At 41.5% G+C, this 13,919-nt stretch overlaps 1 protein-coding gene across 4 annotated transcripts in view; it reads left to right on the forward strand.

Moving 5' to 3' along the window:
• The window catches only part of PIGN (phosphatidylinositol glycan anchor biosynthesis class N), a 199,635-nt gene that overhangs the window by 95,272 nt on the left and 90,444 nt on the right, over positions 1-13,919 (forward strand). For 3 of the 4 annotated variants that reach the window (XM_075084210.1, XM_075084212.1, XM_075084213.1), the window contains 3 exons: positions 1,401-1,443; positions 3,181-3,233; positions 10,625-12,199. In XM_075084210.1, the coding sequence (XP_074940311.1) occupies positions 1,401-1,443; positions 3,181-3,233; positions 10,625-10,748 (220 nt within the window). In that variant the 3' untranslated portion in view covers positions 10,749-12,199. Of the gene's footprint in view, positions 1-1,400; positions 1,444-3,180; positions 3,234-10,624; positions 12,200-13,919 lie in introns of those variants that run through there. The other variant, XM_075084211.1, reaches the window with a different exon arrangement.

Below are 13,919 nucleotides of genomic sequence, written 5' to 3' on the forward strand. Positions count from 1 at the left end.
ATCCTGAAGTCTGTGCTGCACACTTTATTGCTCTTGATGCCCCTCCTAGATAAATTAAGCCATCACAGGGGACAATCTTATGTTTGCACTGTATAAACATGCCCTGAAATTAGTGTTGTCCTCCTGTTGTGAAAGGCTTCCTGCAGTTCAGAAGGGCAAAAAGCACATTGTCATGATTTGAACAAATTGCTCCTAAATTCCCTGTTTACAGATTAAATTTGTTGGGGGTTGGTTTGTTTTGGTTTTTTTTTTTTTTCTGTCCATGGGGAGCGTTCTGTTGGAATGTGCTCTTGGAGGTTGCCTGTGAAAACAGCCCTCTAGCTGAGTGCCTCCTAGGCACTACAAGTTTGCAACATCCTATCTGAGCCATAGGTTAAGTGGTGAGAAGCCCTTCAGTGTGTCTGATACAGCTGGTTTGTTGCCTCCTTATCTACTAGTGAAGCATAGCTGACGAAGGCAATATCAGAAACTTCCTCCTCAGGATGCATTGGTATGGGTGTGCCCCCAGTATGCGCTCGTGCAAAACTGCAGCAGGTCATTTTCCCAAAAAAGATTTGTGGATTTATGATGGTCGTACTGATAAATTAATTGTATTCTAGTTAGACTTCTCTGTTAATGGGTCAGCTGTTTGCAACATTGCTTCAGCGTCATTAACTTAGCAACTAGTTTTAACCAGTTATAGCAATTGCTTTAATGTAATTTAGGATTTACATAGTTTAATGAAAGGAAGATTAGGTTAATAGGGGAAAAAGTATCCCTGCGTGTTCCCTTCTGCTTCCTTTTACTGCCCACAGCCTACTTTCCAGATGTAACCTGCTGCCTGACGGAGAGGCCCGTGGGATTGGGAGCACACCACCAAAATGCTGGGTGCTCCCAGAGTAGCTTAAGGGCACCCAGAGATCTGGAAGGGGGCGAGCACCTCCTTTAGCAGCCTCCTACCCAGCAGGGTGGTTCTCAGGATAGGACTGATCAGCTCAGGTATCTGTCTGCCTATGCCAAACCACTTTGCTCACTCCTGAGTCCATCTTGAAGCTTCTAATTCAGCTTTATTTGGCCTAACTGGCACATGAGCTCCCTGCATCAGGAATGGGCAGGTGCTGTTCGTAAGCTGCTCTTGTTCTCCAAAAAATTACTCCTGTTAGGTTTCTCTGTTGCAAAATTGAAACTTTGTTAATGTGAAATCTCTTTTTCAAGGAGGGTGGGATTACACATGCCAACTCTCCTAGTCATATATTTTAACTGTTCTCTAATACATTGAAGTGTATCTGAGTGATTGAAAGGCAAGTGGAAGAAATCATATCTTATTTTAATTTCTTTATGGGGGTTTTAATAAGCTTTGTAACATCTGCGGCCCTAAATAAAGGTTGATGGTCTGGTGGTTTGTTTTTTTTTCTTTGCAGCCTTTTCCTCATTGTTCTTGTGATTTCAGACATTATGGCTTTGGTAAGTTGTTGCACGTGCTCTTCAAATAAGATCAAGAAACAGAGGGTTCTCCTAATTCCATCTAGAGAGATCTGAATTTGTTTCAGACTTCAAAGTTTTTGTAACTAGGGCAGTGAATTGGATTGAAATCCTAGCATAATTTAGAGATAAAACTCCTCCAATCACTGCTCTTTGAATTTCATGTAATTAATGCTTCTGAAGAAGCAATATTCTCATAATAACGAGAGAAAAATGAAGTAATAGGTTATCATTCTGAGTCTTTCATATGCTTTCCAATCAAATTCCTAGGAATAATTTAAATAAGAATATCAGTTTTAGCTGTGTGCAGGGTTTAGTTAATTTTTCAGGAACTTTGAACCTTTTACTCACCCCACCTTCCCTTCAAAAAGAGAGAAAAAGGAGAAGTGCATTGCCCACCAGCTCTGTTAGAGTTGTCAGAATCCAGGAGATCAGCAACATCCAAAAAGACACTTTGTGCCCTTTGTAATAAGCTGTTAGGAAATCCTATCTTCAGAAAGCTTGCACCCACAAACCAAGCTAGCTAAAACAACCCAAAGCTGAACAATACCCCAGCACAATTTTTACAGATTAGAAGTATCTTTTCGTTGCCCCCTCAAGTTGTCTTCAGCCCAGCAAGTGGTAACACTGGGTATCACAAGGTAAACAGAAACCTTCTCAAAGCAGCTGGTAGAGCTGGTGTTCTCACTTCATACATGCTGCTATAGCTTCGTCCCCTTTGGAGTAAGCATTCCCGATATGATTTCCTTGTACAGTGTGATCTGTGGATCTCACCTGATAGGAAAAACAGTGAGTAAAAACCCAAATAATTACTAATTTGTCTGTAGAGTGAGAAATGGAGAAGCTATAGTTTTGTGTAATTTCAAATAAATCTGTGTGACTAATCTGTTTTTTGATAACTTTCACAGGAAAAGGATTAAAATACCAATAAAGCACACTCATAGCATTTCTCCAATAAAATCAGTCTAACTAGACTAAAAGAAAAGTGCAGGCATGTGCTGGTGTGTGGCAAACCCCAGTATATCCAGGTCTTATATCTCATGTATTCTCCTATTTTGGTTTAACTATTTTAAAACAATTAGCAAGTATCTACTTGGTGTTCAAAACAAAATATTACCAAAGAGGTTTGATATGCAGGAGCTGTGTGTATATCAAGAAATTAGAACATTGGCAGGGAAAAAAAAGATAATTGGTTTGTGGTTTTGAATCAATGCGGCCACCGCCTAGAATGTGCTGATAGACAATAGAATTGCTAATAGGCAATAGGCAAGTGCTGTCTTCTCCCACTATTATTCCCATTTTACAGGTGGGGAACTGCCAGTGTTGCCCAAAGAAATTTGTGGTGGCATTCCATTACAACAATATGCGGCCTTCTCTTTGGCGCTAGTTGTTATTTGGGATCCTGTTATTTCAAACAATAAGGTGGCTTGGCTTTTCTTATTGAAAAAGTTCTCTGCTGGTAGTCTTCTGTTTCTTGCAAGCCCAGCTTGACAGACCTTGGGCCATCTTCAGCTGTTTGTGTCTGATACCATGTTAAATCTGTTTCTGGCTCCTAGCCTATTCTTTACTTTGGTCCAAATGAGCATTCCTGGAAAGGTCTCGCCCTTGTTCTCCTTGAAGAATCAGAAACTTGGAGTAAACAGCCTGAAAACATGGGGTTTAATTTTGTTTCAGATTGTGCAATGTTGATGTACTAATCAAAGTTGTTTTATTTCCTAGCATTTTTTCTTTTTGGTTAAAGATTATGGAAGCTGGCTGGATATTGGAACAAGGTACAGTATTTTTTTGCCTCCATTGCATTTTTAAAAGGCTCATAGGTTAATATTGTTGTTTATCTACTCAGAACTCTTGTAATTCTTTCCAATTACTCTCCTTAATCAAATGCTCCAGTGATGTTCCCCATACTTAAAACACATGTGCACGCATGTGTGCACACATACATACATGTATATATACCCAAGCTGAAACTTGTGTCTTAAAATCTATGCCAGAGCAACATGGAGTGAGTAATGGATCTAGCATAGCAAGAAATACAGTTAGTAGGATTTGTTTGATTTCTAAAGAACAGTAATTACACAAAAATATTTTTAATTACTGTTTTGCATTTTAATTACTTGTAATCGCTGTTAAAATAACAATTTATCAAAATTGTTAATTGTCTTGAATCTAGTTAAGCCTCCATATACAATCCCCTGTGAATTAATGAACATTGTGCAAATATGTTGGTGGCTACCAAGACCCATGCATTTATCATTCTCTAGCTGGGGAAGAGTAAATCTGTAGCAGCTGAACACAGAAAACAGAGCTAAAATGAGAGAATTTGTTTCATATTATTAGTCGTACTAGCCTCCACAGCATACGTCATGGGGTAGGTTTTCAACCATGCAGTCTTGTTTGTGAATAGTCCAGACATACATATTCGAGATTTAACTTCCCTGAGTTGTGGAAATAGATAGTATGCTGTAATAAGATTAGTAGGGAATGCGTTGTTAATAATCCCACCAATCTGGTCACTTGACACTGTTATTTAAACAGAAGTTGAATAGTGACCCATTGTTAGTATTCTGTTTAGTCTAAATTTGCTGTGTTTTGCTGAGACCCAATGTTCCCTCCAGCGTATGCGTGCGTGTGTACGCACACGTGCACACACATTCTGCCTGTTTTCTTTGGAGGTTCAAATTCCTGCTTGTGGCTACCTTTAGAAGGTTCCTAGTGGGAGGAGGTACAGTTAGATCAAATAGTGGAAACGATTAACATTACACTTCCTTGCTATGGTCAGTTTATGGTAAATCAGATGGCCTAATCCTTTGGTTTGAATTCCTATGCAGATTAATAAGGATATTAAAGACCTCAGAAAAGCTCTCTTCTGTTGGGCAAGAAGGTTTCTAATTGGGACTTAGCAAGCAAAAATATAAATTGTTACAATTACCCAAAAACTTCCTCTCTGATATACCGTCTTCATAGTGTAGAGATTTACAACATTGATAAACTGTTGGATCCATTTCAGCTGGAAGTTTGCCTTATCCCAAAGAGTTTAGGGGAGCTCATTATGCACAACTGTAATTCTGCCTCTCTGTATGTGTGTGTTGACCACTGAAGAAAGCACTGAAAAAGTCCTTTCAAAAAAGTAATTTGTGATTAATTTTTAATGTGGTAATGCATAATGCTCAGGCAGCCTTAAATTTGTCATTAGTTCACTTTTTAAGTGCTTGACTTTGCCACCTACGTTATTTTACTGTAGTCTTTTTGAAATGCTTTATATGTATGTGTGTATATGCGCATAAGATGAAAATTACTAGGTTGCATAAGAAAAGAGGTGAAGCCATAGATGCAGAGTTGAAGTGGTCCTTTTAGCTAGCACGAGCAATATTTTGCTGCTTGAATCTTTTTCCTCTGAGGAGATTTCTAATGTCTGGTCCTCAAGCTTGGCAAAATTAGCAGGCAACAGCAGAAGATTTTTTTGGTTTGTTTTGTTTATTCCTGAAAGGGAAGATGAGCTTCATGGGGTTTTGGGCAATTCCCAAAACCAGTGGGAGAGAGATACTAACACGGCTCTTTCCTGTCCTCCTGTTACGACTGCAGTGACAGCTCTGTGGCATTCCCATTGCAATGTTCTCTGTTGTTGCTTTGACAGCAAGGTCTGAAATTATCCCATCTCGGTTGACATTTTAGGTGTTGCAAAAATTTTCCCAAGAAGGCTGAGTCAGTTAAGGAAATGACAGTTCTTTTTTTTCCTGGCTGTTTGTATCTCAGCAAAACCTGTGTGGGATTTCACAGAACAAAGAATAGGACCACCATTAGGGGCAGCTGCTCTCATCTTCCCCCCCCCCCCCTTTTTTTTTGTGACACTGATAGGAAGTGTGGGTGTGCACACAATTATCAGGGTTTGTGTTATATTACTGGTTACCACATCATTAAAATCACAGGTGGAAAACCAGCGATTTAATTGCCCAGTGAAGATTGATTCCTCTAAAGTCTGTCAGAGTTCAGTGGTATACGTGCAACATTTGCAGAGCTTCTGATGTACACTTCTGCACTCATTCTTTTTTGTGGTGGTAGCTTTCTATGGATTTTCTGATTACCATGCTTCAAAACTTTTGTATGTCCTCTCTCTTACTAAGAACATGCAAGTTCAGTGGGAAACCCTCGTTAGGCCATACTTGAATTTTTCAATACCAGCGCTCAGAAGTTTAATGTATAAGAGCTGCTTTTAAATCCTGTGTGATAAAAAGACCTTCACTGCTTTTTTTTATGGGGATGTTTTGTTTCCTAGTGAATCTCGCTCATTGTTTGGAAGCAGGGTTTGTTTACTGAGCTGACATATTTTCTTTTTTTTTTTTTTTAATTTCACCCCTAACTCCTGGCTTCTACATCTTATTCTACCATGCCTTAATGACATTACATGTCATTTTACTGTGGCTCATATCTGCCTTAACAATGTGATGCCTTTATTCTCCTGGTTGAATTCACCATGCCACTTAAGTATTGTCTTCAAATGTAAAGAGATTTCTGCTTTTCCCACTCTTCCATATCATTAATGAAATGCTGAGCAACAACAAATCTGACATACAGTCCTCTATTACCACATTCAGCAAATTATCAACGCACCATTGATTCCCTCCTCTCAGTAAATTATCAATTACCGTATATATTTATGGCATCTTAGAAAGTTTTCAAGCCCCTTTGCTTAATGGTCATGCCAAAATCAATGTGAACTTGTTTTTCAGGGAGTGCTTTCCATTGTTTTGATATATTAATGGCATAATAATCTTGCAGTGAATGCAGAACTCTGAGCAGTGGCTTAACGCAAGCTTCTGAGGTCTGCTAACCTTCCCCTCTACCTATATATCTTCGGGTCACCCTACATTGCATCATATGGTCTAGAAGAACACACCGTTACGTTTCATAAAAATAATAATGCAGTTTTCCTGGTATTTTTGATGTATCAATGTGTAGTACGTGATCATGAGAAGCTTGTTCTGACCAATTCTTTTATTTTTGAATAACAGACAAATGGAATAGCTAGCTTTTTGGCTTCTTTGTCACTAAAATTTCTCTATGCCTTAAAAGGTATGTTTATCTATCTCTATAGATCTCTATAGACAGAGGGATATAGCCTTTAAAGCCTACTGTATCTATACAGTATATGCAGCTTGTAAATAGCGGTATATTCAGATAGTCAAGATAAACCCTAACACTTCTTTATATGACAGTATTGTATAGTTTTATACAGACACATACTGTACTATTCCCTACATCTTTTTATAGCAGTTGCTGGAAGATAAAGAGAAGGTTCCAATCTTAACTGTTCTGCAGTTTCAAAGTTCAGGGGGCATAGATAAAGAACAGGAGACTGATTTTTAGATTTTAGGATAACAGAATCGCTTTAAGCTTTGGGGAGCTGGGGCTTCTAGGTCTCACTATTAAAACAAAGGTCTTGTAGCTAGGAGGAAAACAGTGTTTACCAGCAATTTCTAAAACAGGTCCTAGGAGTGATGTGCTTTGTGATTTGTTTCGTGTGAAACAGGAGAGAAGGTGTGGGATCATGGCTGGAAATGCAGTAGACTTAAAATTCGGAATCTAAATCTGGGGTCTCAGTGTGTACTTGGGAAACAATCCCACAGTTCAAAGTAGCATGTTGTGTAGAAGTAAGGTTCTTGGACTCTTCTGGAGAATGCTCTTCCAAGTCCTTGCAGAAGTTGTTTTTGTTTTATTTCTAGGTTTTTAATTGCTATGGTAACTCACTCCATCTTCCTGTCTTCCCAGCTTCTAATCAGGTCTGCCATCTTAGGAATTAGCTTCTCTTGGGAGAAGGCCATGTTTTGCAGCAAGATTTATTCCCCCTCCTTCCCCTAATTTTTTACTGATCTTTGCTTCTTCTTGTCTCTGATTTAGTACTTCTCACCAATGCCCACTGTCACAAACAAAGCCAGGAGATGGTAGTACCTCAAATATTTTCCTTTTGGTTCCTTGCCACTGAAACAGGTGTCTTCCTCTATGATACAAAATTTTCCTAGCACTAGCTTTGCCCGTTGACCTTGATCTGTACATAGGGCACTCACCTTTCCATTGAACAGTGCTGCTTTACCTTAGATCACCCATGATCCCTTACACCAGCTACCTTATCTCTACCATTACCTGTCTCTGCCCATCTCATTGCCCCACTATGCTATTCTCTTGTACCTGTTTAATGTCGCTTCTTCCTCCACATGAATCTAACTTGTCTGGAGTTTAGACTCTTGCTCCTTTTTCTTATTAGCTCAGGTTTGACTTCTGGTGGAGGAAGCTTGTTTTGAGAATTACCCGCTTCACTGTAACTACCGATCCAGCCAAGGGTGCAGGTCTGGGTTGTATAGGGATTAAGATTTTGCCACTGCTCTTGTGGCATATACCTGTAAGAGTCTTGCTTTGTTTGTTTGTTTTAATTACAGCATTACCCCAGCCTGAGAACTAATTTACAAAGCAGAGCTGCCTGCAGGCACTGCAGTACCAGTGGCTGATAGCCCCAGAGATGCTGGCTGTTTTTTATTATGTGACAAGTAGACTGAAATTGTTTTTAATTCTGCTATATGGCATAATATCTCTATATATTTCTTTATGCTGAACATCTGATATTTTAATAAAGGAGCATAACTATTCACCCTCTTGCAGCATAGCAAAGGAGAAGTGGGTGCAGCACTTTCTTCTTTACCAAAGTACGGAGGACCCAGTCTCTCGACTGACAGGTAGCGAATCAGAGTTTGTGGAGACTTTTTTTCCTTTGACAAAGTCCCTCTCTATGTCCCCCAAAATCATTGATTAGCACCCACATCTGGAAAAGCTCCTTTTGGGGTAGACAGGAACTCAGATACTTGAGCAGAGGGCAGCAAGTCACCAATATTCTAGTGACTGTCTCAGGGTGTCTGTAGGAATAAAGGTCTTCATTTGGCTTCTGATATTCAAATTTCTCACTGAAGCTTTCCTTGAAAGCTAGAAGGGAATTGCTGTTGCTACTTACATGAAAAACTACAATTTTGGTGCCAGGTGAGAAGGAAAGTTGAGGTGTTACCAGTAATGCATGAGGTGTTAAGCCATCCAGCTGTTTACCAAGGTGGTTGTTCCCTTAAGAGGCATGCAAACCTCTGTACCTGTGGTGCTTGTACTGTCCCCAAGGGCATGTTACACCATGAAGATAACCACAGGGAGGGTTTGACTTTCAGTTGGCAACATGTCCTTTCCTGTGGAGAACTGAAACTGACCCTGTAACACACCCAAGTGGACTTCCAAGGGCAGCTCTTGAGGGAGCTGTGTTATCTTTGTTACTGTAAACGTTCTGTGAACTACGAAGTCCGAAGTGCACTGATCAAGTCAAAGTATGCTTTGTGCCTGGCTTCACGCTCTCCCTGTGTCATCTTACACATTCCCCACAGAAACAGAGCAGCAGCATGGCTCTCTAGGCATGCTGTTCTGCTTAGCTAATGCTGGAGTGGGGAGATGCTTGTAGGAAAGATGGCTCCTGCCTGATATTTTAAACCTTGAGTTGTTCGTATCAGTGAATATTTTCAGTTGCGCTGTGGGAGTTTAGAGAGATGCAAACTGCAGGCTGTTGGGGTGGATTATGCTTGTTGAGGTCTGAACCCATTTGTGCTGGTGGATTTTTGCAACTGATTTCTTAAAACTATGTGTGAAGGTGTTTATGAGAAGGCTTAATTGGACTCCATAGAAACAGAAAAATCCTGTAGCATGAGTCAAGTCCCCCCTCCATCCACTTTGGTCAGAACTCAGCTCCTTTGGTTGCCAGTATCCTGGCTGTGGAAGAGCTCCTGCTCAGTAGTGAACTTTCTGGATCACTTTTATTCTCCCACTCTGGTTAGCGACCCAGCTTTGTTGAGAGCTGGTGCTTCTCCACTTCACAGAGCTAATTTGCACTAGGCTAGCACCAGGCTTGTCACAGTCTTGGGGTGGTGAGGACTGATAGCAGCAGCATTATGAGCTTTACTGCTCTTCCATGGCTAAACTCTCAAACTGAATGAGTCGTCTGGCAGAAATTCCAGGTCATTAAACTGGCAAGTGGTCCTTGCAATCCTTTTTTGTGACTAAACTCAGACTTTGTCGACTCTGAAGTTACCCTACTCGTCCTTAAAGAGCCATCTGCTTTGAAACAGTGGAGGTGGGTGCATCAGGAGGTATGGGTACGTCTCACGTCTGAACAGCAGGATCTTCAATAGTTCCAGGTGAAAAACAAACAGCTGCACTGGATGTGTGATGGATGTGGGTGCAGCAGGGTTCCATCTGCAACTCTAGCCTGAAATGTCACTGGGTTTGGAAAAATTCTAATTTCTTATTGGCTAGGGGTTTACATTAGCAGCAGCTCGATTTAGACATTGGACACAGAGTGCTGAATATCCTAGGTCAAAGCTCAGTCTGATCCTAAATCGCCCATTTGTAATGCTAGTGAACAACAGGTATCAAAATTTGAGCAAGTGGAGAACAAGCTCTCTGCTTGTTATCCTTTTAATCGTTAGTGACTTAAGGACTTCCTAACCCAGAAGCTGCATCTTCATATTGTGTTTATTAGCCACTGTTGTACTCATTTGTTTAACCTCTTTGAAACTGTGTATTACCACAGCAGAGAAATCCATAATTTTTAGAAATGTTGAGTTAAAAAGTAGTGGTTTTGTGTTTGGGTTGTTTTTTTTTTTTCTTAAAGCTGCTCATCACTGGAATAGTGTTTTCTCTAGAAAATTGCACTTCAGCTGACATAAATACCTGAGTTGTCTCACTACCAATGAATGTCTACCTGAAGGCAAGTTCTCCCTAGATTCTGCATTATCAGTTCACAGCAAATGGAAGTTTTGAAGTGGTTTCAGTCACATATATTGAACTACCCACTTGAATGAAAAATACACCTAGTACCTCTTATTCAGTTGGTATATGCTCAGTTGTGTTTCCTGTTGTCCCCACCATTTTATTTTGTCACAGACTTTGTTTTCTACATGATAGTGCCCCGTAATAGTTGTCTTCCAGGAGCAGTGTATATAAAATGACACACTAGGCCAATAATTAAGCCTAGTTAAAAAGGAAAAAAAAAATATTCAGAGGGTTGTTTATGTCAGGGTTTTATTTTTTTACTCTGCAAATTTGCATTTTTCTCTCACTTCTTTTATCTGTCTTGTCCTTGCAGCATTAGCCACTATGTGCTGGTGATGTCGCTGACCATATTTATGATGCTGATGAATGGACTGGCCCAGCTGCTAACTACCAAGAGACTTGAACTCCCCAGAAGGACTAAGCACCATTCCACGTGATAACTTGATAAATATTCCTGCCTTGTTCCCATCCTCAGGTTTTCTCTGAACCGACTTCCACCTCTGGAATGTAAATATAAGTTAATGGACTAGAGTGCCAAAATCCCACCCAGGGATCAGAGTGCTCTGCTAATACAGGCTAAATGCTGTCCCATGACTGAAATTTGCATTTGGAGATTTCCATTTAGACATCAATGGGGCTAAAAAAAGCCTCAGCTTTATTCTCCAAGTGTACATATTTATTGAAAATAAAAACAGCAACAAAGTCCTTTTTAAAGAAATAGGCAACCATCTTTTGGGGTGGTTTTTTTTTGGTTGTTATAACTTGTCTGCCAGCTGTTTCTCACACATGCTCATTCTCATTAGAAGTCTGCAAAGTCATAGCTTCATTTCATGTCTCACATAAGCACCTCACAGACTAAAGCATAAATGAAATCAGTCTGGGCAGATCATTGATTTGTATGTTGCCAATGCAGCATACCCATTTGAATATCTCCGAAACTGGCTACGCTTTTTGCAAGCTGTGTCAGTGTGCATGTGAGAATATGTTGAGGCAGGTTACGACTGGCGTGCTGTGAGGCTGTTGCTGTAAGACAACAGCTTTTAGCTAACCGTGGTGTAAACTGCCACTGCTGACCGTGCTCTCCTGTTGCCTCATGTGCTTGGGTGAGCTGAACAGTGTGCCAGCTCAGGTAATTGATCCAAATGAAAAGGAACCTGATTGTAAAACAGTATTCAGACAGATTCCCTGGTCCAGCTTGTGATGGGCAGGAAGGTTGGCACTGAGTGCTTCAGTGGCAGCCCAGAATTAGATCAGCATAAAGAGGTCATGAAGCTGCAGCTGGAGTTGGTGGTTTGCATAGAGTGATACCACATGATGACTTTTTTCCTTTCTTTCCCTCTTCTCTTTTCCACTTGTGTTCTGCTCCTGATTACAAGCATCAGCCTGGGTAATGGCTGCACTAATCCCCAGGTTGTATGCTGATTACAAGTGAGAGCAAAGAGCCAGGGTGCTTCAGAGGCTCTGCTGTTGTGGGTGCTCCTGGGGACCCAGTAACTGTAAATACATTGCATGAGGCTTTGAGATAGACTTGTAACTTTGTCGTCCTTTCAACTGCAAGCATCTGCTTCCCAACCACTAGCCCACAGCTGATTAACACAAACTACAGTACCCACCTGCACCTCAAATGCTTCATCACTCACTGAAGTCATCTGTTGCAAGAATGAAACAGAAATTGAATCTTCTGAAGCAAAAGATATATCTCCTGCTCAGCAGGAGGCCTGCATAGAACTAGGTGTCCTGCCTTTGAAACCGTTTTTTTCCATCCATACCATCAATAAAAGGGCTTTTGAAGGGCTTTGTACAATGAAGGAAGTGAATAAAAAAAAATACTTCTTTCTGTGCTATTGTATGATGGCATCAATAAAATTGTGCTATGTAATATCTCTGGGTCACTCTCCCAGCGTGCAGCCAGGCCTTCCTTTCTGGGAGAGGATACATATGGTGTGTGATGCTGGCAGCCAAGGCTAGACATTCGTCATGAGGGCTGCTCCAATGCTCTTTGAAGCCATCTGGCATTTGGTTATGGTCACATGTCTCTTTAATGCTCTGGAAACTAGTCATCCCTCTGCAGGAAGTTTGGCTGGGAGAAACCAGTCACAAACCTCCATCTGCTTGTTGAGTGTGAGAAAAATATCGTATCATGGGCCTGCAGTCACCCGTGTAGCTTCGGAGTGCCTCTTGAGAGTGGCTTAGCACTGGAGAGGGAGTAATTTTTCCACTAGGTAGTGGTCCGGTGCTCCTACTGGGTGTGTTGCTAGCACAGCTGGCCTCAGTCACAGAAGGTGTTTCACATTTATTACAGGCTATACCCGCAGACTTGCATGCCGGAAGGTGGGCATGTGCCCACTGCTGGTAGCTGTACTATTCAGCCAAGACAAGGAGAAGCCGTGAGCAGGTGGAGAGTTGCTGCCACAGCAAAGACTATGTGTTGGCAGGGGAATCTGCCGCACCTGTTTTCCTTAGGTCTAGTGAGTCTCTGCTATGGAGAGCAATCCCCACCTCAACCCCAGTCTACAAGCTGCAGTGCATCATTGCAGGGTACTGTATCATCAGCTTTTTGTGACCTAAATGATGTCTTGAGACCTCTGGCTACAGCACTGTCATTTTAGTATGCACAGCTATAGGAAGCTGTACCATTGTGCATTCCAGCCTCCATTGCTGGAGTGATTTCTTTGCAGAAATACTGTTTGTAGAGCAAATTTACTGATGGGAGCAGCCGAACAGCTGATGTTGGTGTGATGTGAAGGAATTGACTGAAAAAGTAGGAAGGTGGGACCCACAGGGCTTCTGCAAGCACGTCAGAACTGCTTGTTATCTATGACAAGACCAAGTGGATGTCCTACCTACGGAGAGACAACACTGGAGGTACATACTGTCTGGTGCTGTATGTTCCCCAGGACATACACAGGGGACTGGTAATAAAACAGCATCTCACCCCACTGTGGCTGGTGCTGCTCATCCATGGTAGTAGGAATAATCCACATACTTTGGTATGCTGGCAAGTGGAAATGGCTGTCCAAAGTATGACCTACATCAATTACTCTTTCCACGTATGATTTCCATAGTGTGTCTTTCCATAAAGAAGGTTTTCATTTTTATGCCCATTCTTGTAAGAGCAGACAGGAGATGATGAGCGCAGGGGAGCATTTGCAACACCCGCAGGTGTTTTTTGCCAGTGCTGCTCTGCAGGGGTCTGTTCGTATTTGCCATTTGCTCTGGATGAGCCATAGTGGTAGCAGCCTTAGCTGACGTTTCCCTTTCCCCCGCTGGTCCCTTGCATCTCGGTGGCATTTGTGAATTCAGTTTCTAGCGGAGCCCGCAGGAGTGCTGGAGAGCAGCTCTTGTGGAGAGGCAGTATTGGCTGTGCTATTCCTGTGTCTCCCTAGGGGTGGCTCTTGCTGGAGTCTTGGCCCATACTTTTGGGTTTACTCCAGCACAGGGAGGTGTCAAAAATTCCCCTACTCAGCTACTTTACACAGCCTCATGGGGTGTGTGACAAAGTCGGCTCTTACCTCCCACAGAAACGTGTTCCTTTCCTTTCTAGAAACAAATGTCATCAGCAGTAAAAAGCCCTCCCCAGTGTTAGGAGCCAAGGTAGGAATAAAATT

This window comes from Phalacrocorax aristotelis, chromosome 2 (assembly GCF_949628215.1).
Source record: "Phalacrocorax aristotelis chromosome 2, bGulAri2.1, whole genome shotgun sequence".
Lineage (NCBI taxonomy): Eukaryota > Metazoa > Chordata > Aves > Suliformes > Phalacrocoracidae > Phalacrocorax > Phalacrocorax aristotelis.